Source organism: Geotrypetes seraphini, chromosome 2 (assembly GCF_902459505.1).
Source record: "Geotrypetes seraphini chromosome 2, aGeoSer1.1, whole genome shotgun sequence".
Taxonomy (NCBI): Eukaryota; Metazoa; Chordata; class Amphibia; order Gymnophiona; family Dermophiidae; genus Geotrypetes; species Geotrypetes seraphini.
Window position 1 is genome coordinate 354,922,177 of NC_047085.1, and position 25,888 is coordinate 354,948,064.

The 25,888-nt window shown below is 45.3% G+C and overlaps 1 protein-coding gene across 1 annotated transcript in view; it reads right to left on the reverse strand.

The window, feature by feature from the left end:
* The window catches only part of LOC117353909 (beta-galactosidase-like), a 164,131-nt gene that overhangs the window by 90,734 nt on the left and 47,509 nt on the right, over nt 1-25,888 (reverse strand). Inside the window, 1 exon segment of the mRNA XM_033930432.1 lies at nt 14,693-14,751. Within this exon segment, the coding sequence (XP_033786323.1) occupies nt 14,693-14,751 (59 nt within the window).

Consider the following 25,888-nt stretch of genomic DNA (forward strand, 5'->3'; position numbering starts at 1 on the left):
GAGTCAGGCGAGCCATACTTCCGATTGCCCAATTCTTGGGGAGACCATGGCCCCTGTGGCCTCCCCTGTTCCGACGCCTATGTTGTGACCATATGCATTAGGAGTGAACTTTATTCTGGTCATGGTATGCACAAAACTAACCCATTTGGAAAAATTACCCCAGAGAGTAACCAGCTTTGATAGAATCCATACAGCACAGAAGTAAGCCATTTCCCAACCCAAGTCCGTCATCTGGAAGTCTGATAAAGGAGGGAAAAAAAAAAATAAGTCTACTCTGAAATTGCACCTGCCCCGTGTTTTAAATTCTTCAAGATCTTCAAGTTACAGAACTATCCATGCATTTAAACTTTCTTCTCCCACTGTAAAAGGTGCCAGATCTATCAGTAAAATTATTTATTCTTTCCCCTATTTATTAACAACAATTTGGAACAACCTATCTTCTCAAATAAAAATCCTGTCTATCCTTTCAAGTTTTTAAAAAATTCCTGAAAACTACTCTTGTTTCAGGGGGTTTCTAGCAGATAATAGAGAGAATTCACCTCACAGAAACCTAACTACAATTACTGTTAACTGAGTCGAGCCTTGTTTTTCAGTGATGACTCGGTATATAAGTACAAGATTTAGTTTACTAAAATGGTCAGTGGTCTTTGTCATAAGGCATATGGGTCAGACAAAAATCTCAATATACAGTGGAACCTTGGTTTACGAGCATAATTCGTTCCAGAAGTATGCTCGTAAATCAAATTGCTCGTATATAAGAACATAAGAACATAAGAAGTTGCCTCCACTGGGTCAGACCAGAGGTCCATCCCGCCCAGTGGTCCGCTCCCGCGGTGGCCCACCAGGTCCTTTGACCTGTGAAGTGATTTGACCATTTTTATATCCTACCTCTGCTTCTATCTGTACCCCTCAATCCCTTTATCCTTTAGGAACCTATCCAAACCTTCCTTGAACCCCTGTACTGTGGTCTGGCCTATCACAACCTCTGGAAGAGCGTTCCATGCGTCTACCACCCTCTGGGTAAAAAAGAACTTCCTAGCATTTGTTATGAACCTGTCCCCTTTCAATTTCTCCGAGTGACCCCTAGTGCTTGTGGTTCCCCACCGTTTGAAGAATCTGTCCTTGTCCACTTTCTCTATGCCCTTCAGGATTTTGAAGGTTTCTATCATGTCCCCTCTAAGTCTCCTCTTCTCCAGGGAGAACAGCCCCAGCATTTTTAACCTGTCAGCGTATGAAAAATTTTCCATACCTCTTATCAGTTTTGTCGCTCTTCTCTGGACTCCCTCGAGTACTGCCATGTCTTTCTTGAGGTACGGCGACCAGTACAGGACACAGTATTCCAGGTGCGGGCGCACCATTGCACGATACAGTGGCATGATGACTTCTTTCGTCCTGGTTGTGATACCCTTTTTGATGATGCCCAGCATTCTGTTTGCTTTCTTTGAGGCTGTCGCACACTGCGCCGATGGCTTCAATGTTGCGTCCACCATCACCCCCAGGTCTTTTTCAAGGTCGCTCACCCCTAGCAATATTCCCCCCATTTTATAGCTGAACATCGGGTTCTTTTTCCCTACATGCATGACCTTGCATTTGTCCACATTGAAACTCATTTGCCATTTTTTTGCCCACTCCTCTAGTCTCGTCAGGTCCCTCTGCAGGTCTTCATAATCCTCCTTGGTTTTGACCCTGCTACAGAGTTTGGTGTCATCAGCAAATTTAATGACCTCACATTTCGTCCCCGTCTCCAGGTCGTTGATAAACATATTGAACAGGAGTGGTCCCAACACCGATCCCTGAGGGACTCCGCTCGTGACCCATTGCCAGTCTGAGTAATGCCCTTTTACTCCAACCCTCTGTTTTCTGCCCGCCAGCCAGTGTATGATCCATCTGTGTATATCCCCTTGCACCCCGTGATTCCACAGCTTCTTAAGCAGCCTTTCGTGAGGTACCTTGTCGAAGGCTTTTTGGAAGTCGAGGTAGATGATGTCTATGGCTTCCCCCTTGTCCATCTGGCTGTTTATTCCCTCAAAGAAGTACAGTAAGTTCGTGAGGCACGACCTACCCTTGCAGAAGCCGTGCTGGCTCGCCTTCAGTTGTCCATTTTTTCCTATGTGCTCGCAGATTGTGTCCTTGACCAGTGCTTCCATCATCTTTCCCGGGACCGAGGTCAAGCTCACCGGCCTGTAGTTTCCCGGATCTCCTCTTGATCCCTTCTTAAAGATGGGCGTGACATTTGCTATTTTCCAGTCCTCTGGGATCTCCCCAGTTTTCAAGGATAGATTACATATTTGGCAAAGTGTTTCCGCTATCTCGTTTCTCAGTTCCTTTATTACCCTTGGGTGGATGCCGTCCGGGCCCGGTGATTTGTCGCTCTTCAGTGTGTCTATCTGTCGGAGGACATCCTCTCGGCTCGCCTCTAATTGGACCAGCTTTTCATCGTGGTCTCCATTTATGATCTCCTCAGGTTCTGGGATATTGGATATGTCCTCTCTCGTGAAGACTGACGAGAAGAACTTGTTTAATCTGTCAGCTATCTCTTTTTCCTCTGTTACCACTCCTTTCCTGTCTCCGTCATCCAATGGTCCCACTTCCTCCCTGGCTGGTTGCTTCCCCTTCACATACCTGAAGAATGGTTTGAAGTTTCTTGCTTCCCCCGCCAGTCTTTCCTCATACTCTCTTTTTGCTTTCCTAACCTCTCGGTGACATTCTTTCTGGTGCCTTTTGTGCTCCTTCTGGTTGTCCCTTGTTGGGTCCTTTTTCCATTTTCTGAAAGATGATTTCTTGTCACTTATCGCCTTTTTTACTGCATTGTTTATCCACGCCGGGTTTTGAGCTCGATTCTTTTTGCACCCTTTCCTAAATCTTGGGATGTACAGGTCTTGTGCCTCGTGCACCGTGCCCTTGAGTAGGGCCCAGGCTTCCTCTACGGTCTCCATCTTCATTGAGCTGTTGCTGAGCTTTTTTCCCACCATTTTCCTCATGGCCTCGTAATTTCCTTTTCTGTAGTTGAGTGCTGTCGTTGTGGTTCTTTTCACCTTTTGTGTTCCTATGTTTAGTTTGTACTGTATCATGTTGTGATCGCTGTTTCCTAATGGTGCTAGTACTACCACCTCCTTTGCGGGTCCCCCTAGCCCATTGAGGATTAGGTCCAGAGTGGCATCCCCTCGCGTTGGTTCCGTGACCAGCTGTTCCATGTAACAGTCCCTCGTTGCCTCTAGGAATTTAGTTTCTCTCGTGCAATTGGAGTGTCCAGTGTTCCAGTCTATTCCAGGGTAGTTGAAATCCCCCATAACCACCACACTTCCAAGTTTGCATACCTGCCTCAATTCGTCCTCCAGGTCCTGGTCGTTTGTTTCTGGCTGTCCTGGTGGGCGATAGTACAGTCCCAATTTGATGTCTGCTCCATTTCCTCCTGTCAGTTTAACCCATATTGATTCCAAGCTGTCCGCCCTTACTGTCGTTTCCATCCTGGTTGAAGGAATGGAGTCCTTTATATCAAAGCGAGTTTCCCCATAGGAAGTAAGGGAAACTCATTTTGATCTGTTCCACTTCCTCCCCCCCCCGGAGGCTACCCGCACTGCTCCATTCCCTTCCCCCTTGAGGCCACCGATGCTGCTCCATACCCCCCTCCCACGATCCGGCATCCTCCCCCCGCTCAAGTCCACGATTCTACATCGCCCCTAAGCACCGAAACGAAATCCCGAAGACGCGAGCGGGGGGAGGATGCTGGATCGCTGGGGGGGAGGGGATGCCGGATCGCTGGGGGGGGGGATGGTGCTTGTAAATCGAGTCAAACTCGGCTTCCGAGGCGCCGATTTTGAGAATGTTTTGCTCGTCTTGCAAAACACTCGCAAACCGGTGCACTCGTAAACCGAGGTTTGACTGTATATACTTTGGAGGAAAGACAGGAGAGGAGATATGATAGAAACATTTAAAATATCTACATGGCATAAATGCACACGGGGCAAATCATTTGAAAGCAAGCTCCAGAATGAGAGGGCATAAGATGTTAACAGGTGATAAGGCTCAGGAGTAATCTTAAGGAATTTATTTATTTTTTTTATAGAAAGGGTGGCAGATGAATGGAATAGTATCCCGGTACAGGTGATGGACACAGACTGTCTGAATTCAAGAAAGCATGAGACAGGTGGGATTTCTTAGGGAGAGGAGGAGATGGTGAATGCTGTGGCTTGGCAGACTGGATGGGCCATTTAGCCTTTATCTGCCGTCATGTTTTTGCGTTTCTATCTGCTCTCTTTCTTGTTTCACCTGTGGATCTATAGAGCCTCCGTTTCACTGCCTTTGGATTTTGATTTCATTAGATCAGAGATACCCCTAAATCAATGACTGCATGTGCCATTTCATAAATTGAGCCTAAATCATTAAAAATCATTAGCAGCAGTGTTGGGTCCCTAGGTTGGTAATAAGGTTGTATAATCACTGCAATCCTTTTTTGGTATAATAAATATTGCCTGCATCTTGTACACAGTCTGCAGTTTCCCTTTTGTTTTCTGCTTCGCTGCTTGATATACTGCAGACCTCGTTGGATTTCTTGTTGTGTTGGTAAATTTATTTTTTAAAATTTATGTACTGTCCATACTCAGTTTCCATATAAACATTTTGGGTTTTTTAAAGGAACAACAAAATGCTGTTACAATGTAACATTATTCCTCCTGCCCTTGTTGGTTCCAACAAGAAAATATACTGTATTCCAGGATTTCCCACAGCAGTCTCGGTAGGCAGTTGGATTGGAGCAGCATACAGGGCAGGAACAAATGGGGTTTGTTCCTGCTCCTGAGAAGACCACTAAACTACTAGGGCTTCATTAAGGTAGGCCAGGAGACAGGAATGGAGGGGTGCAAATGGCCCTGTTCCCTCTAAGCAACAAAACAAAGAGAAAGAAGGTCCCAACCTAAACTGCAGTAAAAAACCAACTGAGAGCAAACAAAACAAAACTGCAGATCTGTACAAGACGTAGGCAAAATTTATTGTGACAAAATAATTATATGCAAACCCTTTTACCAATCAAGGGACCCGACACGGTCCGTGTTTTGGACAAACCTTCGTCAGGGGTCCATGGTAAAAAAGGGATAACAAAAAAAAGTCATAAAAAATTGTAGAGTAGCAGCAAAGTATAAGCGACGTCGAAATTCACCACTGTAATGACAGTGTTCCCTCTAAGCCAGGGGTGTCAAACTCAATCACATAAGGGGCCAAAATCTGAAAAAAAGGATAAGTCGCGGGCCATATTTTTTTTTTTAAGATACTTTTATTTATTAAAGTATACCAACCAATTTATTTATTAAGGTACACTAACCGATTTAGCGTGCACTAATAGCGCACCTTAATAATAGGACCCCTTAGTCTTAGTAGAAGTATAGGATTACAACCTCTCCAACCCCACTCCGGCTCTGTGATGCAAACAAAATAAATAAAAAAGACAAAGCTGTGCTGATTCTGAAACACCAGTATCCGGATTAGCAGAACACTTCCAAAATAAAATTACTAATGCAAGAGCTACCCTCAATGACTCCTCTACCCATCCTAACGAATTCACAATTCTCGCCACAGATAAGAGATTCTACTGCAGCAGAGAGAATATGGTCTCAATTCCCCAACATTCAATAGCCCGAATTCAACAAATACTACAAAAAATACAGCCATGCATCCTGTGACCTCAACAACTGTCCACCATATCTCCTAAAAACATCCAGCACAAAATTCTGCGCTCTTCTTCTGAACTGGATACAAATTTTGCTCATAAATGGCCACTACCCAACCAACCTCAGCAAAATCATCATCACCCCAATCCTCAAAGACCCTAAAGGACCGATAGACCAAACAACCAACTACAGACCCATTGCCTCGATTCCACTCTATGTCAATATAATAGAAGGACTAGTTGCCAAATTCCTCTCCAATTACCTAGAAAACCAAAACATACTCCATCCCACGCAATCCAGCTTCAGAAACAACTTCAGCACAGAAACACTACTAGAATCTCTCCTGGACACAGCCAGACAACACCTCAGCTCAGGAAAAAAAATGATGCTCATACAACTAGACCTGACCACTGCATTCGACTTGGTGGACCATAACATACTACTACAAATCCTAGATACAATAGGTATCACAGATAAAGTATACTCATGGTTTGAAGGATTCCTTAAATCAAGAACCTATAGAGTAAAATCAGACAAAGAAAAATCTGAACCTTGGTCAAACCCCTGCGGAGTTCCCCAAAGATCCCCCTTATCACCGACTCTATCAACCTCTATACAGCCTCCATCAGCTCACACTGGACAAACAAGGCATAACCTCCTACAGCTATGCAGATGACCATTACAATTCTCATACCCTTTGATAACCAAAACTCTCCATGCCAAACACAACACCAACACCTAAAATCAGTAGCAACCTGGATGAAAGATCACAAACTGAAATTGAAACCCAGATAAAACTAAATTCATCCTCCTAGAAAACAACAAAATACCAACCACAACACCAAATTGAAATTCAATGCAATCAACTACCCTATTCACGCCACCCCTAAATTACTAGGAATAACAACTCGACAGATGCTGAACATGCAACTGCAATCCAATAAAACAAAATCATTCTCTGTCATGAGAAACTTAAGACAAATTCGGAAATTCTTCGAAAAAAACTCAATTCCAGCTCATAGTTCAGTCCCTAATACTAGGCCTACTTGACTACTGTAACATCCTCTACCTCCCTTGCCCTGCAACTATAACAAAACAACTACAAACTATCCAAAACACAGCACTAAGACTCATCTACTCATTGAAGAAACATGACCACATTACAGAAGCATATCTCAAATCACATTGGCTTCCAATACCAGCAAGAATACAATTTAAATTCTACTGTCTAAAATATTTAGACTTTATACGGAGACAGTCCAATCTACCTGAGTAACCGCCTCATCCACAACACCCAGACATAGGAAAACTCACACCGCTTTCTCATACCCCCCAATTAAGGAAGTCAAACGGAAAAAACTATATTATGGTCTCCTGGCCACTCAAGCAGCCAAACTAGACAACCAAATCACCAATCTACTGACGGCATCCCTCGACTACAAGACTTTTAGAAAAGAAATAAAGACCATACTCAAGAAAGTCCTAAAAAAAGAAATAACACTGCAAGTTTCAATCACCACCTCTCACTAAAGCCAACTACCCAAACAAATAACCATACACATTTCTTATTCTCTTTGAAAATGTCCAAACTTTTTTTTTTCTCTAGTAAGTTTTTGTTGTAATACATCCTTGATAATTCTTTTGTGATCCCCCTTGAACTGCAAGGTAATGGCGGAATAGAAATCCCTAATGTAATGTAATTGTTAACTGAGCTCAGATAAGTGCATTATTTAATATTGCAAAATTATTCACTTACTTTGGGGTAAATGATAAAAAACTTGTGCTTAACTAATGGTGGGAGCACATGAAATATGTCAAGCTTATTTAATATGATATCTCCAACGCTTTTATATTGAATATTTATATATAATTTTGTTTTGATTTTTGCTTGACTAAATTATAACTTCCTAAGAATACCAGCTCCCAAATACCTTTCCTTAGCTGCAGGTTTGCTTGGAACCAGACGCTGCAGGTTCACGCCGCATCATCTGTAGGTTCATGCAGCCTGTAGAGGATTGCTGGTCAGCAGTAGCGATCCTAGCAGGCTGCCATAGCTTCAGCTGCATGTTCCCTCTGCTGTGGTCCCGTACGTTAGAGGAGGGGCGGGACCGCGCCAGTAGAGAACGTGCAGCTGAGGCTACAGCGGCCTGCTAGGATTGCTACTGCCAACCAGCGATCCCTCTACAGGTCCGCGTGAACCTACAAATGATGCGGCGCTTGTACCAGCGGGCCAGCTTTAGGGGAAATTGGTGGGCCAAATTTCAGTACCCCGCAGGCCAGAGTTTGACATGTCCTGCTCTAAGCTGAGGAAGAGTTCTCCACCTACAGTCCTGCCAGTGGGGGTGTACCTTTTCACTATCATTTTCAATACTGAAGGACAGGCAAATTCTGCAGGACTCCAAGGAACCTGCTTGTCCCATGACTGAAAACGTAATATTGAAGCTCCCCCCCCCCCCACACACACACACACACACTAGCAGCAAACTGAGTACTGCTCAGTTTAGGAGGGAACAGTGGCACACTGTTCAATTTCAGCCAAAACCAAGTGGCCAGTTTTGGTAGCAAGATTCAGTTTCGGACAACTGGAGACCCTGGGATCAGTCGGACTCTAAAGTTCTCACACTGACAAGCCTGGTTTGAAGATGTGCTTGGATCTGAATCTGCCAGGAACCTTATGATGGGGACGAAAAAGAAACAAACTGATATTAAGGCTTTCTCGTCGCAGCTTTTGAGTGGGCCGGCTAAATCTGTGGTCAAAATGGCGCCGGAGAGTGCTGCAGCTGCGGTGGACCAACCGCCCGAGACAACACTAACGAGCTTCCACCAGGAAATGCGCGGCTGGTTTCAGGAGCTGAAAAACGAGCTCTCGGTGGTTCGGGCAGACATCCATGGAGTTATTGCTGAGCTGAAGCACGAGGTGGGTGATATTGGCAGCCGATTGGTGGGAACTGAAACCGTTGTGGAAACCCACACTGCTGAACTGACCCAGCTGAAGGGGCCGGATTGCAACGCTGGAAGATTGAGCTGAAATCACCACCCTAAAAATGGAAGACCTGGAGAATCGCTCCAGGCGCTGCAATCTTCACTTCAGGGAGTGCCAGATACTGTGTCAGATTCACGCTGCATGGAGATGATTTACCACATTTGCATCCAGGCCCTTGAGGCCACTGGCTCTCCAGTGGAAAGTGGGGAAACCTTTGCTTGATAGGGCCCATTACACTGCAGGCTCCCGCGATCTCCAACTGACCCCCGATATGTTGTGCTTGCTTTCACAGGTATGTGGACAAATGAACATGTGCTGCGGGCGGTGCGGTGTAGTGGAGGCGCAGTCAAATGGAGGATGCTGACATTGATATTTATCCAGGATGTGATAAGACGTTCAAATTACTTTGAGAGAGGTGGTGCGGGATAATGAGGGGTGCTATATTTTGGTCTAAAGTAGAGTTGGATGGCCTATTGTATAGTTTACTGAACGTTTATGCACCCAATACTAGTCAGGGGTCTTTCTTTACTTTATTGGAATGCTTGCTGTTAGATCATGCAGAGGGTACCCTACTGCTGGGCGGGGACTTTAACCTTACCATTATCCTCAGGAGGGATAACCCTAATTCCGCGATTTGTTATGCCAGAAGTGACAGGCGGGCTTTCCTCCATTTTCTCCGTCGGCAAGATTTGGTAGATGTCTGGCGGTATCTCCACCCCGGTGAACGGGGACTATACTTTTTATTCATCTTTGCATAATTCGTATACCAGAATAAATATAAGGTTGCTGACTTGTGCTACTCTGCCGCAAGTCTTAGGCTCCTCTTATTGAACCACGAGTGTGGTCTTTGGAGTTGACAGTGAGCTTGGATAGGGATGGCCATAGTCTGTGGCGTCTGAATGATTTCTGAAATGATTTTCTGTTGAGCGATCCGACTACCTTGTCATTGTTGGAGGCTGATGTTCAAGATTTCTTTGCCTTTAATGATACGGGTGAGGTTAGCGAGTGTGCGCTTTGGGAGAGTTTTAAGGCTATTTTGCGTGGTTGTTGTATTTCTCGAGGGTCCTATCGTAATCAATGTCGGGTTGCTCGTCGGCTAGTGCTCTTGACCTGTCTTCGGTGGTTGGAGCATTCTAACAAACGAGCCCTTACGGTTGCAGGTGCTGTGGCCTTAGCGGCCTATCATTGGGATTTGCATGAACTTGATTTGGAGGGCATGGCTTGGGCACTACAGCGGAGAAGATAACGGTTTTTTGAGTGGGGAGGTCAGGTGGACTGGTTGTTGGCTTCTTAGCTTCAGCAGATTCAGCTCGTCACATCATTACGCGGGTTAAGGATGCCTCAAGACAGCTCCAATTGGAAGAAGAAGCTATTCATCAGGCATTTTTGTCTTTCTATCAGACATTGTACACCCCTGAGACTGAGGCTTCCGTAGGGGAGATTGAACATTTTCTCTCGGGTGTCCTTTTGCCTCACCTGGCAGAGATTGATGCGGCTTGGATTTCTTCTCCCATCCAGTCTGCAGAGGTATTAGAGGCTATTAGGCATTTGTCCACTACCAAGGCTCCCGGTGTTGATGGTTTTTTCACCCCTTATTCTATAAAAAATGGAGCCTTATATTGTGGACCCGCTTACATGTTTAATTCGTTTTTTAGAGGCAGATCATTTGCTGTAGTCTTTTCATCATGCAGTGATCTCCCTCCTACTTAAATCTGGCAGGGACCCACTCCTTTGCGGTTCTTATAAACCTATATCATTGCTAGGGGTTGATTATAAGCTGTTTACTCGCATTTTGGCAGTCCGTTTACAACGTTTTTTACCTCACCTTGTCCATGGCGATCAGTGCGGATTCATCTCTGGGAGACATCCCGGTGACAATATTCACAAGGTGTTGGACCTTATTGGGGTGGCTCACCAGCATTCTATTCCATCAGTTCTGCAATCGGTAGACGCCGAGAAAGCCTTTGATCGGGTTTTCTGGCCTTTTATGCTGGCTGTTTTGAAACAAGTGGGGATCTCAGGGAATTTCTTACATTGGGTGACTTTGTTGTACGCTGACCCGGAGGCTTGCTTACGGGTCAACGGGAGGTATACTGCCCCTTTTTCGGTCCGTCGCAGAACCAAACAAGGCTGTCCCTTGTCGCCCCTGATTTTTGCCTTGGTGAGGGATCCTTTGTCTGCGGCTATTCGCGCTAATGTTGATATTAAGGGGATTGCAGTAGGAACGCAAGAGCATAAGATCTCATATGCAGATGATATTCTCTTTACGTTGACTCATTCGCATCAGTCTTTGACGAAAGTGCTTCAGGTTCTGGACCGGTATGGTGCTGTAGCCGGATTCAAGATTAATGTTACTAAATCTGAGTTGCTTAATGTGTCTCTTCCCGCTCTTTCAGTAGCAGACTTGCATAGCAATTTTTCATTCTGCTGGGCAGCTAAGTCGATCCAGTACCTTGGGGTTCATATTTCATGGACACTGGCTGATCTTTTTGACCTCAATTATCCACCCTTGTTGCGGACTGTTTTTGCGGATCTCGACCGTTGGGAGGGCTTACGATTATCTTGGATGGGCCGGATTAACGCTTTGCGAATGAATGTGTTGCCCCGTTTTTTGTTTCTGTTTTTCTGCCTACCTCTCTCAATTCCTAAACAGTTCTTGATTAGACTTCAATGGAGTGCTTTTGCTTATATTTGGACACATAAGTCGCCTAGGATACGGAGGGAGTGTATGTACTGGGATAGGTTCCATGGGGGGATGGGTGTCCCTGATTTTCTTAATTATTACTATGCTGCCCAATTACAGGTATTATTTCATTGGGCTTTCCCCACCCAGTGTTGGGTTTCCCTGGAACAAGTCCTTTAGCCCACTTATCCGCTTGCAGCTTTACCGTGGCTTCCTTTTGATAGTATTTGGGAAATACAGCAGGGGGCTCCGTATGGGATGGCGTGCACCCTGCAGATTTTGGGCCGTGTTCGGTGGGCTTGATTCCCATGGCAGCATTATTTTTACGCTACACCTATTCGATTTGCCCCTGGATTTCTCCCAGCGAGCGTTACAGGTATATTCTGACGCTAGGAACAGGAGGGACTCCTTGTGTTGGGTCAGTTGGTCTTGGGAAGAGAATTGGTCCCCTTTGCTGCTTTACAGCATATATATGACCTCCCAGCGACGGACTTCTTTGCTTATACTCAGCTTCAGGATTTTTTGCGAAAAAAGGTGCTTCCCGAGTGGGAGGAGGCAGACTCTGCCTTTCTTCAAGTCTTTCGGTTAGGTTCTGGGGAGGGCCTTATTTCTCGCTTATATAAAGCTCTTTTATATACTCGACCTCAGGTTAGAGAATGACACGGGGAAAAAATCTGTCCCCGTCACCGCCCCGTCACCGGCCCACCATCCTCTGCACCGCCCCGTCACCGCCGATCCCTTCACCGCCCCGTCACCGCCATCCCTTTCACCGCCCCGTCACCGCCACTGCCATCCCATTCACCGCCCCGTCACCGTCCCCGCTGCATCCATATAAGCCTTTTTCCTTTCACTCCCTCCTTCCAATTTGAGCCGGGAACACTAGCGATCGCACGGTCCCCGCAGCCACTACCTGCCTGCCCAATCGATCCTAGTGTTTAGCCAGCTCTCTCCCTTCTCCTCACCTTGGTTTGTGGGTTTTCTTTTTCGGCAACCTGCGCGCTTTCCCAGGGAGCCGCACACGCGCGGCTGCTCAGTGTTCGATCTTCTGCTCTGCTGCAACTTCCTGTTTCCGGTTGCGTCAGAGCAGAAGATCGAGGCTGAGCAGCGGCGGGTGTGCGCGGCTCTCTGGTAGCGTGCGGGTCGCCGAGGAGGAGGATCTGCGGACTGGGGTGAGGAGAGGGGAGAGAGCTGGCTGGACACTGGAATCGATTGGGCGGGCGGGGTGTGAGCTGCGGTGACCGCGCGATCCTTCATGCCTCACTGCGGGGGACAAGACCATTCACCGCCCCGCGGGCGGTGAATGGCCTTGTCCCCGTCGTCGCAGCGACTGCTAGTTTTCTTCCCCGTTTTCGGCGGGTGACCCGCGGCTAAAATGCGGTGGCTGCGGGTAAACCGCCACCGTGTCATTCTCTACCTCAGGTTAGATCTTATGAACACAAATGGGAAGCTCTGTTGGGCAGGACCCTAGACTTTCAGCAATGGGGGCAGCTTTATGGCGCTTTGCTTCGGGTCTCTTTGGCTTCCCCCCTGATAGAGCAGGGATATAAGATGTTATTTCAGTGGTACTTAACACCTGAGAAATTGTACCTCCTTTTATGCTTCAGGAGATGGACACTGCTGACATAACTGTGGGGGGGTTGGGCTCTTTTGGGCATGTATGGTGGGACTGTCCCCAGGTCATGCCCTTTTGGCAGATGATTTGCCAGTTAATGTCTGATGTTCTCCATTTCCCAGTATTGTTTCACATGGAGGTGTTTTTACTTAATTATCCTGTGAGGGGCCTGGATGAGGAACATGCCCAATTTGTGGCCGTGGTTGCTACGGCAGCCAGACTTTGTTTGGCAACTTTCTGGAAACGAGCAACTTTGCCCACCCGTTCTGATCTTTTGCTTAAAGTAGATCAGATCTATTTGATGTCTAAATTGACTGCTTTAAAGAATGACACCTGTGGTTCTTTTCATCGTATTTGGCATCTCTATTAGAGAGTTGTGCGGGGACAGAAATCCCACCCATCCCCGCCAAAGTCCCACCCGTCCCCGTGAGGACTCCCACCCATCCCCGCGAGGAATCCCTCCATCCCCACCCGTCCCCCACAAGGAATCCCCTCCGTCCCCGCGAGGAATCCCCTACGTCCCCGCCCGTCCCTATAAACTATAGAAATAGTTATTTCATTTAATTATGCTACTGAATTAAAGGCTCTGGTAGAAACCCATTTAAAAATAAGCAAAAAGACTTTATTAATTTGGGAATATTAATTGGGAAGTATACATACTTTGCTTAAGCCCTCCCTCTGACGTCAGCGCTGACATCGGGAAGACTTCCGTTCGGCTGTGTGCTGCGACAGGGCAGGTAAGGAGAAGGAGACTAGCCTCGCAGCTCGAGTGCCATCCAACACCGCAGGAACCCCATGACCCTCGGAAGCATCCCCACGGGATCCCCGCGACCCTAGGGGGCGTCCCCACGGGATCCCCGTGACCCAAAGGGGGAACCCGCGGGATCCCCGCGGGTCCCGCGGGATTCCCGTCGTCCCCGTTCCCGTGCAGCTCTCTAGTCTCTACGGCTCTTGGAGAGGCCTTTCTTAAATCGCTGGTTCTTTCTTACCTCACTCTTAGAGTTTTCTATTATTATTGCCTTGTGTAATGTGCTGTATCACTCAGTTGGGGATGGGGGGTGGGAGGGGGGTTTCTGCAATGTTGGGGGTTGTTCTTTTGCTGTTGGCATTCTGCCTGTGTATTGTTTTTGACTTTGCTGAATAAAGGTGATTTAAAAAAAAGAAAAGAAAAGAAAAAGACGTGCTTGGATCTGAAGGTGTTGTCTCCCTGTGCTAAGTCAGTTCTTCCAAGTTGAAGATCACCTGTGGTTTCCAATATTTTATCACAGTAAGCCAACACAGTGAAAGAAATAAGAGCCAAAAGAGTAAAAGCAGGCAGAACATTTGACAGGTTTGAGATAGCTGTAGCCTCGTGTAAATATCCACAAATCATTCTCCAGCTAGCCTCAAACTGATGGAAAGGGAAAAGGACTAAGGTCCAGACTAGAGAATGACACGGACAAATTTTTCCCCATCCTCGCAGGACCTCAATTTCCCCATCCCCGTGAGTTTTGTCACTGTCCCTGTCCCCTTCCTGTAAGCTCTGCCTTAACTGCACAAGCCTCGAAAACTTATGATTTTAAAGTGTTTGAGGCTTATGCAGATGAGGACATAGCAGGGACAGGAAAAGAACTTGCGGGATGGTGAAAAATTTGTCCCTGTGTCATTCTCTAGTCCAGACCTCACTGCTGACAGAGCACCATGATACTGACAGCCAATACACAGCTTTATTACCCGTTTCACTAAAAACAAAATATCCAAATAGAACTTACCAGTGGACCTCTAGGCTCACTGTGCCTTTGACTTAGAAAAGCAGCGGTGACATTGGTGCCTGAAAATGATAAGAGAAGAAGTTATACAGGAGTAATGAAACCTCAAATTATAAGGTGACAAGGTATCTGGTACCGAGAATGGTGTGAGCTTAAATCTTCTGCAGTCCTGAAAGCATTTGCATTCTACTTATGGATAGCTTCCTCTCTTGCTTCTTCCTCCTCTCATTCCACAGCAAGTCTCATTTTATGGTATTTCTCAAGGTCACGTTTTCAAGTTTATTAGGTATTTGATATACCACCTATTGGATAATTGTCTAAACCGGGGGTCGGCAACCCGCGGCTCCAGAGTCGCATGCGGCTCTTTTCCACCTTTGCCGCGGCTCCGGTAGTGTGTCACGCAGGCATGCAGCTTACAAGTCCGGTGTCGCGGCGGGAAATAGCCATGCTGAGCAGTGAGCTCAGCACGTACACAGATGAAAGCCTTGCTTGCTGATTGGTCCAGCGGCCCAATCAGCAAGCAAGGCTTTCATCTGTGTACGTGCTGAGCTCACTGCTCAGCATGGCTATTTCCCGCCGCGACGCCGGACTTGTAAGCTGCATGCCTGCATCGCCAGAATTTAGGTAGGCTGTTTTCATCCCCGTGGGAGTCCCGTAGGCCAGGGGGCGTCCCCGTGGGAGTCCCGTGGGCCAGGGGGGCATCCAGTGGGAGTCCCGTGGGCCAGGGGGAACAGGGAGACAGAAAGAAAAAGTTGGGGGAGAGAATGAGGTCTGGAGGAGAAGAAACATACAGGAGGCTGAAAGAAAGGAAGATATAGTGAGATGGTGATGCTGGAAAATAGGTGGAATGGTAATTCTGACAAACACAGAAGGGAAATGCTGGATCAAGGAGAGATGGGGCTCAGGCTGGATGGAATGAGGAGAAATGCCTTGTTGGCCCGGAACTTCCTCTCCTACGTCAGAATTGACGTTAGGGAGCGGAATGCTGGTCAGCACGACGCTTCTGCAGGGAAAGCTTGGGACGGCGGTGGCTTGGGGGCTATTCCCCGATGGCGGTGGCAGCAAACCGAGTGGCTTGGGGGAGGGCACGGAGAAAGAAAGAAAGGGGGCAGACAGAGACAGAAAGAAGGGGGAACAGGGAGACAGAAAGAAAAAGTTGGGGGAGAGAATGAGGTCTGGAGGAGAGGAACATACAGGAGGCTGAAAGAAAGGAAGAAAGATTGGATGCACAGTCAGAAGAAGAAAGTGCAACCAGAGACTCATGAAATCACCCAAACAGCAAAGGTAGGAAAAATGATTTTATTTTCAATTTAGTGATCAAAATGTGTCCTGTTTTGAGAATTTATATCTGCTGTCTATATTTTGCACTATGGCTCCCTTTTACTAAACCACAATATCGTTTTTTTAGCGCAGGGAGCCTATGAGCATTGAGAGCAGCTAACTGCATGATCCTGTATATAGCATTAAGATAAGAAACAATATATGCAGTGTTAGATTTGTTTTATAATGGTTTTGCGGCTCCAAGTTTTTTTTTTCTTTTCGAAAACGGGTCCAAGTGGCTCTTTATGTCTTAAAGGTTGCAGACCCCTGGTCTAAACCATTTGGCCAATCTAAAAAAGAGTGGGAAAGTAGATGAAGGGAAAATGAATAGCAGAAATGCCAAAATGGAATTGTAATTGATTGGTTGGTTATCTCCCCCCGGTCCCCCCCTCTTTCAAGGATGTGCTCTACAGGTGGCATCAAGAGCATCTCTTAGGGAAATGGGAACATGATCAAATGTGTCATTAAACAAAAAGGTTTTAAAAGCGCAACTTTAAGCAAAGAAAAGAGGACAGTGCATTCCACATGATCAAGTTAATATATCTAGTACCTTCAGTGAGGATACTAGGGCATCCAACGTGTGGATAGGAGAATTGGAGATGCAAGCAAATTTTGATCTCCCATCTCTTAAGAGCTTTAGATTTGCTGGGGTTCAATATTCGTCTAATGCAGAGTTTCTCAACTTCTTCAAGCCAGGTACCCATATAGTCTAACAAATATCAACCGAGTACCCTTCACCCAGGCTCCACCCCAGACCACACCCACACTAATAATAGTACCAATTGTAATGCAGTTTCTTCCATTCATTTTTTGTATTCTACACACACGCAATATAATCTTAATATATTAATGGTAACCATAAATTTTTTTTTTTAATCCACAAAGCACATTGTACGCAGAGAAAATGTTAATCATCATTTGTATTTGGGGGGTGTTTCCCTAAGGTCAAGGCAAATCACTCAGTAACACCTTTTAGAAAAAATAGACAAATATAGTGTAAAATATAGCCAGCAGATTGAAATGTCAGTTTTGAGAATTTATATCGCTAAAATGAAAATAAAATCATTTTTCCTACATTTGTTGTCTGGTGATTTCACGGAGTCTCTGATTGCACTTCCTTCCAACTGTGCATCCAATATTCTTTTTCTGCCTCCTGCACACTTCCTCTCCTCCGGACCTCATTCCCTTCCACCCAACCAACCCATCTTCTCTGTCCCTCCGTGGAGTCCAACTTTTCTTCCTCTCTCCTCTACCCCCATTGCCAACACGTCTCCCTCTCTCTCACTATCCTTCTCTCATTCCCTCTCTTGCTGCAAAAGGAGTGGGGGAGAAAAGATGAGATCCAGGGTGCATCTCTCCCAATCCCTCTACTGCCACATCCAACATTTCTCCCTCTCATCATCCCCTGGATCATCTGCAGCATTTTTCACCACTGCCCACCAGTCCCATGCCTATTTCTCCTTCTATCCATTCTATGAAGAGAATAACCCTCCTTGACGATGGAGAGCACCCAGAGCTCGGATTTTTTTAAAAAGTGTAGCTGGTGCAAGCGTGAAATATCGTTTTTATTAACGTTGGGAATTGATCACTTCCGACTTCTGGGTGCTTTCCATCATCAAGGAGGGTTATTCTCTTCATTTCCTTCAGATTCCATCAGACCACCCTCCAGGAAAGTTTCCTTCCAATTCATCGCAGACCCCCCTTCTTCTCTAGGAAGTACAAGCTCTGCTCGCTCTCAATGCCATCAAGGGAGTTCCTCTGGAACAGCAGTACATGGGATTTTACTCCCATTACTTCCTTATTCAGAGCTCTCAACAAATTTCTTGTCAAAGAAAAGTTTTGGATGCTGTCCCCGGAATCTTTGTATCTTCTTCTGGATCACGACAATTGGTTATGCTCTCTGGATCTCAAGGAAGCTTACATTCCCATTCCCATTCATCCAGCCTCTCGCAAGTTCTTCAGATCAGCATTATCAGTACAGTGTGCTACCTTTCAGCCTGGCATCATCTCCCAGAGTTTTCACCAAGTGTCAGGTGGTGGTAGCAGCAGCCTTACAAAGTCATGGACTTCAGGTTTTCCTATATCTGGATGACCGGCTCATAAAAGAACCCACATCTCAGGGGGTTACTGTAGCGACACAACAAACTCTTTGGTTCCTGCAAAATTTAGGATTCGAGGTCAATTTTCCCAAGTCACAACTGCAGTCCTCCCAGTCTCTGCAGTTCATTGGAGCTATACTGGATACTGTGCAACTCAGACTATTCCTTCCACAGCAACGTCAGGATGCACTCATTCAACCTTGCTAAAAAGTGTTTACCCTCACTTCACTCTCAGCAAGACACATGCTGGTTCTCCTAGGTCACATGGCCTCTACTGTTCACGTGACTCATTTTGTCAGACTTCACCTCAGAGTTCCTCAGTGTACGCTGGCTTCTCAATAATCGCAGGCTTTCAATCCACTCTCAGCACATTACAGTGACTTCTGCTCTGCGACAATCTCTTCAATGGTGGATGTTCTCATCCAATCTTTCCAGAGGTTTTCTATTCCAGATGCCCCCTCACCAGAAGGTCCTCACAAAAGACTCATCAACCTATTCTTGGAGGGCTCACCTCAATGGTCTTCGTACTCAAGGGCATTGGTCCGCTCAGGGCTGTGGAGTCGGTAGATAAATGTTCCGACTCCGACTCCTCAGTTTTTTGTACTTCTGACTCAGACTCCGACTCCGGGTACCCGAAATTTCCTCCGATTCCGATTCCGACTCCTTGACTCCGACTCTGACTCCACAGCCCTGGGTCCGCCACAGATCGTCAAAGTCTGTTGGAATTCAGAGTGACCTTCAATGCTCTCAAGGCTTTTCAGCATCTTCTTCATGATCAAGTAGTGTTCATTCGTACAGACAATCAAGTAGCCATGCACTACGTGAACAAGCATGGAGGAACAGAATCACTTCCCCTTTGCAAGGAAGCTCAGAAGGTTTGGAATTGGGCAATTCTTCACAACGTTTTTTTGACAGCTGTCCACATTCAAGGAGAGAAAAATTTACTGGTGGACAAATTGAGTCTTCTTATGTTTTAACATCACGAATGGACACTCAATTCTCCGTCTCTCCATCACATTTTTTCTCAGTGGGGGACACCTCAGGTAGATCTTTTTGGATCTCCCCACAACAACAAACTGTCTCAGTTTTGCTCCAGAATTTACTCTCCTCACTGCCTGGAGACAGATGTTTTTCTCCTGAAATGGACGGACAGGTTCCTGTATGCGTTTCCTCCATTTCCTTTCATTCTCAAGACACTTGTCAAACTCAAACACAACCATGCCACCATGATTCTCATAGCCCCTTGGTGGCCCAGACAACCTTGGTTCTCCCTTCTACTTTAGCTCAACAGCAGGGAACCACTCCTTCTACCAGTTTTTCCATCTCTACTTACACAGAGTCATGGTTCTCTTCTTCATCCCAACCTGCAGTCTCTACTTCATCTGACAGTTTGGTACCTCTCGACATAACTTCAAACCTGCACTTTTCTCAATCTGTCAGGGACAGAATGTGTCAGGGTATGTATTGGATCCTTCGTGCGCTCATGGAACATCTTTATGGCTTTATTTAGAATGGCAACTCATGTCTCCAATGTAATTGTGTCATGTTTTAAGTATCAAGTTACCCAGTATGTTAAGGACAATAGTATTTTATTTGACACCTGGAAAACTTTGAAGTTTAGTAACAACTTAACAGATGTTCCAGTAGAAAAGTCTACTTGTCAATCCTTATGGCTGAACTCCAAGATTCAAATTGGCAAGTCTAAGATCTTCTGGAAGCATTGGATGCAGGCAGGTATATGTACACTAGATGATGTTTTATCAGATGGGAAAATGCTTGATTTTTCACAACTACAAGAATCATTTGGCATAGCAAAGTTTCAAGTTTATGAATGGTTGCAGTTGAAGCAAGCCATTCAGAAGGGGTTTCCTGATCGGCTAAATCTAAATAATCAGTATAGCTTGCCAGTCCTATGCTTCCAGACAGATCTCCTAGGGCATCAGGCTGCCCAGTGGTATAAATTAATATCTGGTTGTGTAAATAAGAAACCAAAAATGAGCCTTTGGGATATTTGGAGCATTGAGATTAAGCAACAGATTTCTGCTACTCAATGGCCACGAATTTGGTTTTGGATTATGAGATGTACAGCGTCAGCATCAATGAGACAAACTTGGTTTTTCTTGTTACATAGAAGCTTTTGGACCCCTGTTCATTTACAGAAATTAGACAGTTCAAAATCAAATAGATGTTGGCACTGTCATCTGATCATAGGGATACTGGATCACCTACTATTCTATTGTCCTTTAATAAATACTTACCTTCTGGAAATCTATTTGGGGACATATTAACTTGATTTTAGAGACACTGATTCCGTTATCTTATGAAACGGTAATCTGTGGGTCATTATTATCCCTTAAGCCACCAATAAATAAACATAAAAACAAACTGTTGGGTATCATGACTGGGGTAGCCATCCAAATGGTCACAAAAAATTGGAAAAATTTTGATCATTTGAATTTTACTTTTTTGTGGCACTTTTTTGTGGTATTTAGTTTATAGATACAAAAAATGATATTTATGCAAGGAGGTAATAAATGGTTTAAACGGGTATGGGGTCCATTGACTAACATTATTGATACTACTTGAAAGATGTTTCCCTTTACTCCTGATTAGAATTTACACATCCAGGGAGGGGGGTGGAAGGGAGTAAGTGAGATAGTATATTGGGATTGTTTTCTTGATTATATTGAAATAAGATGGGGGGGGGGGTGAAAATATTATTTATATATTTTATTGAAAGTTTAAAGTGCTATTTTTTAATATATTCTGTAATGTATTAATGTATGCACTATTTTAAGTTTCAAAATGAATAAAGAATTATATAAAAAAAATCTGTCAGGGACATTTTAGATGCTTCCAGAAAACCTGCCACCAGACAATGTTAGAACCAGAAGTGGACTAGGTTTTCTGCTTGGTGCGATCTTCATCTTCAGTCTACCTCCTTGTCTTTAGTTTTGGATTATTTATTTCATTTATCTCAATCTGGCCTCAAATCAACCTCCATTAGAATCCATCTCAGCACAATTGCTGCTTTTCATGAGCCACTAGAGGGGAAACCTCTTTCTGCTCCTGTTCATCCTGTGGTTTCCAAATTTATGAAAGGGCTTTTCAAACCACCTCTCTAACCACTTCCAGTGGTTTGGGATCTCAATGTTGTTCTTGTTACACTGATGAAGCCTCCATTTGAACCAATGTCTACAGCTCATCATAAATATATCTCACTTGAAAAGTAGTGTTTCTTATTGCTCTCGCGTCTGCTCGCAGAGTTAGTGAGTTTCAATCTTTGGGAGCGAATCTTCCTTTCACAGTATTCCATCATGACAAAGTGGTACTCCGCCCTCATCCAAAATTCTTACCAATCATTGTTATAGAATTTCATCTCAATCAATCAATTGTACTTCCAGTGTTTTTTCCCAAGCCTAATTCTCATCCTGGAGAAACAGCTCTGCATACTTTGGACTGCAAACGGGCTTTAGCCTTCTATTTGTAAAGAACTAATTCACATAGATCTTTTCCACAACTTTTTGTCTCCTTTGATCCAAACAAGTTGGGTCATCCAGTTTCCAAGAAATCAATCTCCAATTGGGTGGCTGCTTGTATCTCATTTTGCTATGTTCAGGCTGGTCTGCAACTAGAAGGTTGAGTCACAGCCCACAAGGTTAGAGCTAAGGCAGCTTCTGTCACTTTCCTTAGATCTATTCCTATTGAGGAAATCTGCAAAGCTGCCATTTGGTCCTCAGTTCATACATTCACCTCACATTACTGTTTGGATTCATTTTCCAGACGGGATGGCCATTTGGGCCAAACAGTATTACAAAATTTATTCTCCTTAACGCCAACACTCCCACCATCCCATTCTGGTTAGCTTGGAGGTCACCCATATGTGAGAATATGCTGCCTGCTTGTCTTGTCTTATCCAGGGACAGCAGGCAGATATTCTCACAACCCACCCACCTCCTCCAGTTGGCTTCTTAGCTAGCTATCTGCACTCCCTACATCATGCAGGAAGGAACTCGCGCATGCGTGGTGCAGCAGTCAAGAACTTTTTGAAGTTATTCAAGCAAGATTGCTTGTCAGTTGTCCCCATCAGGGCTCCGTGGATGACATCACCCTGTCATAATCTGTCCCTCTCCACCACCATATCAAAAGTTTCTCTCATTCTTCTTTTCCCCATGCATCTCTACCTCACTCCTCTATACCCGATTTTCTTCTTTCTTCCTTTTCCCATTTGCACCATTTCTTTCCCTCTCACTCACGCCCAACAATTCTCCCTTTCTATTCCCTCCCTCCTATGTTCCAAGTTAGTGCCCCCTTCCTCCCTCCCTTCTATGTCCTATGTTCATATCCCCTTCCTTCCTTCTGTATCATGAGTTTGTGCCCCCCTCCCTGCATTCCAGTCTTTGTTCCAAAATCATGTCCCTCCCATGCTCCTCCCCTCCTCCCAGATCATGTCCCCTCTCTCCCTTACTCTTCTTAAGCTGAGCTCGCTTCCTTCATGGCCGTCTAGCTAGGTTGCTCCTTTTGCCTTCAGCAGCAGTTTTTGCAGGGACGAGTGGGCAGCGGTTTACATGCTCCATGTGGCTGACCCACAAGCCTTCCCTCCGACGTTGGAGAGAAGGTTTCCGGGTCAGATACATGCTTCTCACTTCTTTTGACGACAGATATAAAAACTCAGAAAGGAAAACAAATACAAACAGTATGCAGTATGGACCTCTGGACTGATCTGTTGGGACTAAATGGAAAGAGCTAATTTTTTCTTCCATTATGTCCCACAGATCAATTCAGGTACATGAATGACATACCAAAAGCAGTACACAAGTGGGGGTGAGATATGGCATTCTCTGTAACAAGGACTGTCACCCCAAAGGATGCATACCCTCTGTCTAACTTCCCAGTGGTAATGCTTCAAGACTCTGAGAACAGAAAGCCAAGACACAGAGTAGCACATGTCAGCAATGCAAATAAATGGCAACTCGACAAAAGAAGCAGCCCAAGCCCTCACTGTCCGCCTAGAGATCTAAAAGGAGGACTCAAACCAACCACGAAGTATGCCAAAGTAAAAAAAGGTGTCCGTGAGCCACATAGCAATTATAGACTGGAAGCCTGTTTGACAGATAGATAGAGATGATAATCAGAAAACCTGAACTTATTTGTGACCTCCAAGCAGTTCACCAGAATCCTATAGCTATCCAAACACCAAAGCAATTGGAACTAGACCAGAGATAATCCTCCCTTTGAACAGAAGGAATAAAAATAAATAAATAAAATCAGCTGACAGATAAAAGGTGGAAACAGCCTTAGGAAGGAAAGAACTGGGAAATACCCACCTCCAAAAATTGTAAATGACCCTGGCAACACAGTGTCTGCAACTCCGCTATTCATCCTGTCAAATAATGGAGTCTAAAAAGACCACCTTCAGATTGAGATTCACCTAGGGCCAGCATAGCTAGGAGACAAAGAATACTGCTAGACTAGATAGGACAGAAATACAGCCACTAATAAAAATATGCACTACCCATGCAGATTTCCAGTGACTCAAGGACCAGCTGATGAACAATCTCACCACAGCTGATGAAGCTGCGCCGTTGAGAAGAGAATTCTTACAGCTGCACCAGGTGCGACCTACCTTTGGCCACTATCACTGCAACAAGCTGACTAAGCGAAGCAACGAACAAGAGGTCAAATTCCCAGTGCTATACAGGCGGCTACTGCTGCTCATTACCCACTATGTCTTCCAGGCATTGCCCACTGCTGGTCACTCAAGCACCTGAGCCAAATGTCTCCCAAGCAGCTGCTGCCTTTGAGCTAGGAGAGCTAGGCGCACTGAAAAGGACAGCAGGCTGCTAACTGGACGATGTAACAGGCAGCTAGAGCTATTGCAGCCTGCTGATGTAGGATAGCTGAACATCTGGCTGGTGCTTGGAAGCAATATAATTGTGTGCTGCAGTGAGAATGTCCAAGTGACTCACATATAAGTAAGAAAAAGACGACTAACATAAGAACATAAGTAGTGCCTCTGCTGGATCAGACCAGAGGTCCATCATGCCCAGCAGTCCGCTCACTCAGCGGCCCATCAGGTCTAGGACCTGTATATTAATCCTCTATCTATACCCTTCAATCCCCTTTTCCTTCAGGAAAACATCTAATCCTTTCTTGAAACCCAATACTGTACTCTGTCCTATCACACCCTCTGGAAGCACATTCCAGGTGTCCACCACCCTCTGGGTGAAGAAGAACTTTCTAGCATTGGTTCTGAATCTGTCTCCTCTTAATTTATCCGAATGCCCTCTCGTTCTTGTAGTCTTCGAAAGTCTGAAGAATCTGTCCCTCTCCACTTTCTCTATGCCCTTCATGATCCTGTAAGTCTCTATCATGTCTCCTCTAAGCCTCCACTTTTCCAGGGAAAAGAGCCCCAATTTCTCCAATCTTTCAGCATATGAAAGGTTTTTCCATACCTTTTATCAATCTCGTCGCTCTTTTCTGAACCCTCTCGAGTATCGCCATATCCTTCTTAAGGTACGGCGACCAATATTGGATGCAGTACTCCAGATGTAGGCGCACCATCGCCCGATACAACGGCAGGATAATTTCCTTCGTTCTGGTTGTAATACCTTTCTTGATAATACCTAGCATTCTGTTCGCCTTCTTAGAGGCCGCTGCACACTGTGCCAACGGTTTCATTGTCTTGTCTACCAGTACTCCCAAGTCCTTTTCTAGGCTACTTTCACCCATTACCAGCCCTCCCAGGAGACTGATGCAGTTGTGCTGCAGAACCGACTACCATTACAGAGAAAAGTTTAAAGTTAAATCTCTATCCTTTGACTGTATCAATAGGTGCAACCAAAAGGCTACTTTACTCAACAGCCAGGCAATGCAAGGGAGATACTTAGCTAACTTTGGTACCTGTCCAATATAGAGCTGGGTATCTGAGTTGCAATATACAGTATAGCTGAGTTTGAAACAAGCAACAGGGTTGTCCTGATAAGCCTTGCCCATAGCAGGCACATCTCAGCTCTTCAGAGGACAAGTTCAGCTACCGACATGAGGTATGATCGAGAGCCATATAAAAACACCAAAATGCTTAACCTTGGTCGTGATCTTTTCTCCCCCCGCCCACACACTTTTTGGCTTGCAACATCTTGGCAGCCCATGTCCTGGAAAGCCAACAACAAGCCCTGCTGCAGCCAACAGTTGTCTGAAGAAATGTAAGGACAATCAGATGGAGTAATGAAATACAGCTGAAGTTCTCAGCGCTGAAGATGACAAAATTGTCCGTTACAAAATCAGGCAAAAACCTTGAACTCATTGTGGTTAAATCAGACTAAAAACCAGGCAAAGCTCTTGATTCTGCACTGAAAATGATTGACTGTTTAGCTCAAAAAAATTAAATGATCCCTACAGCCACATAAGGGAAGAGAAGTCAAGAAGTTGAGCATTATCTCTGCAGAGGAACAATAAGGTGCCTTGCATGGAAGAGATAAGTCTAGGGTGAATTTGCTTAATTAATATCAGATATAAAAGAGCCGACACCTGCATCAAGGCTGCTATCACTAAGGGCTAGCCCAGAACTAGTATAAGCAAATGGTCAGTGTAGGAAGACCAATAAGTGAGGCAGCCAAGTCCAAATAACTGTTAGATGCCAGCTCTGGTTCAGAAGATCCAGAGCTGTTTGAATGGGCAGCAAAGCTTCATAAATGACTGATCAATGACATAGCTTCTACAACTCTCAGCAGCAGCACAAACAACTCTAGGAACTCTGACCCCTCCTTTCCTCTCCCCA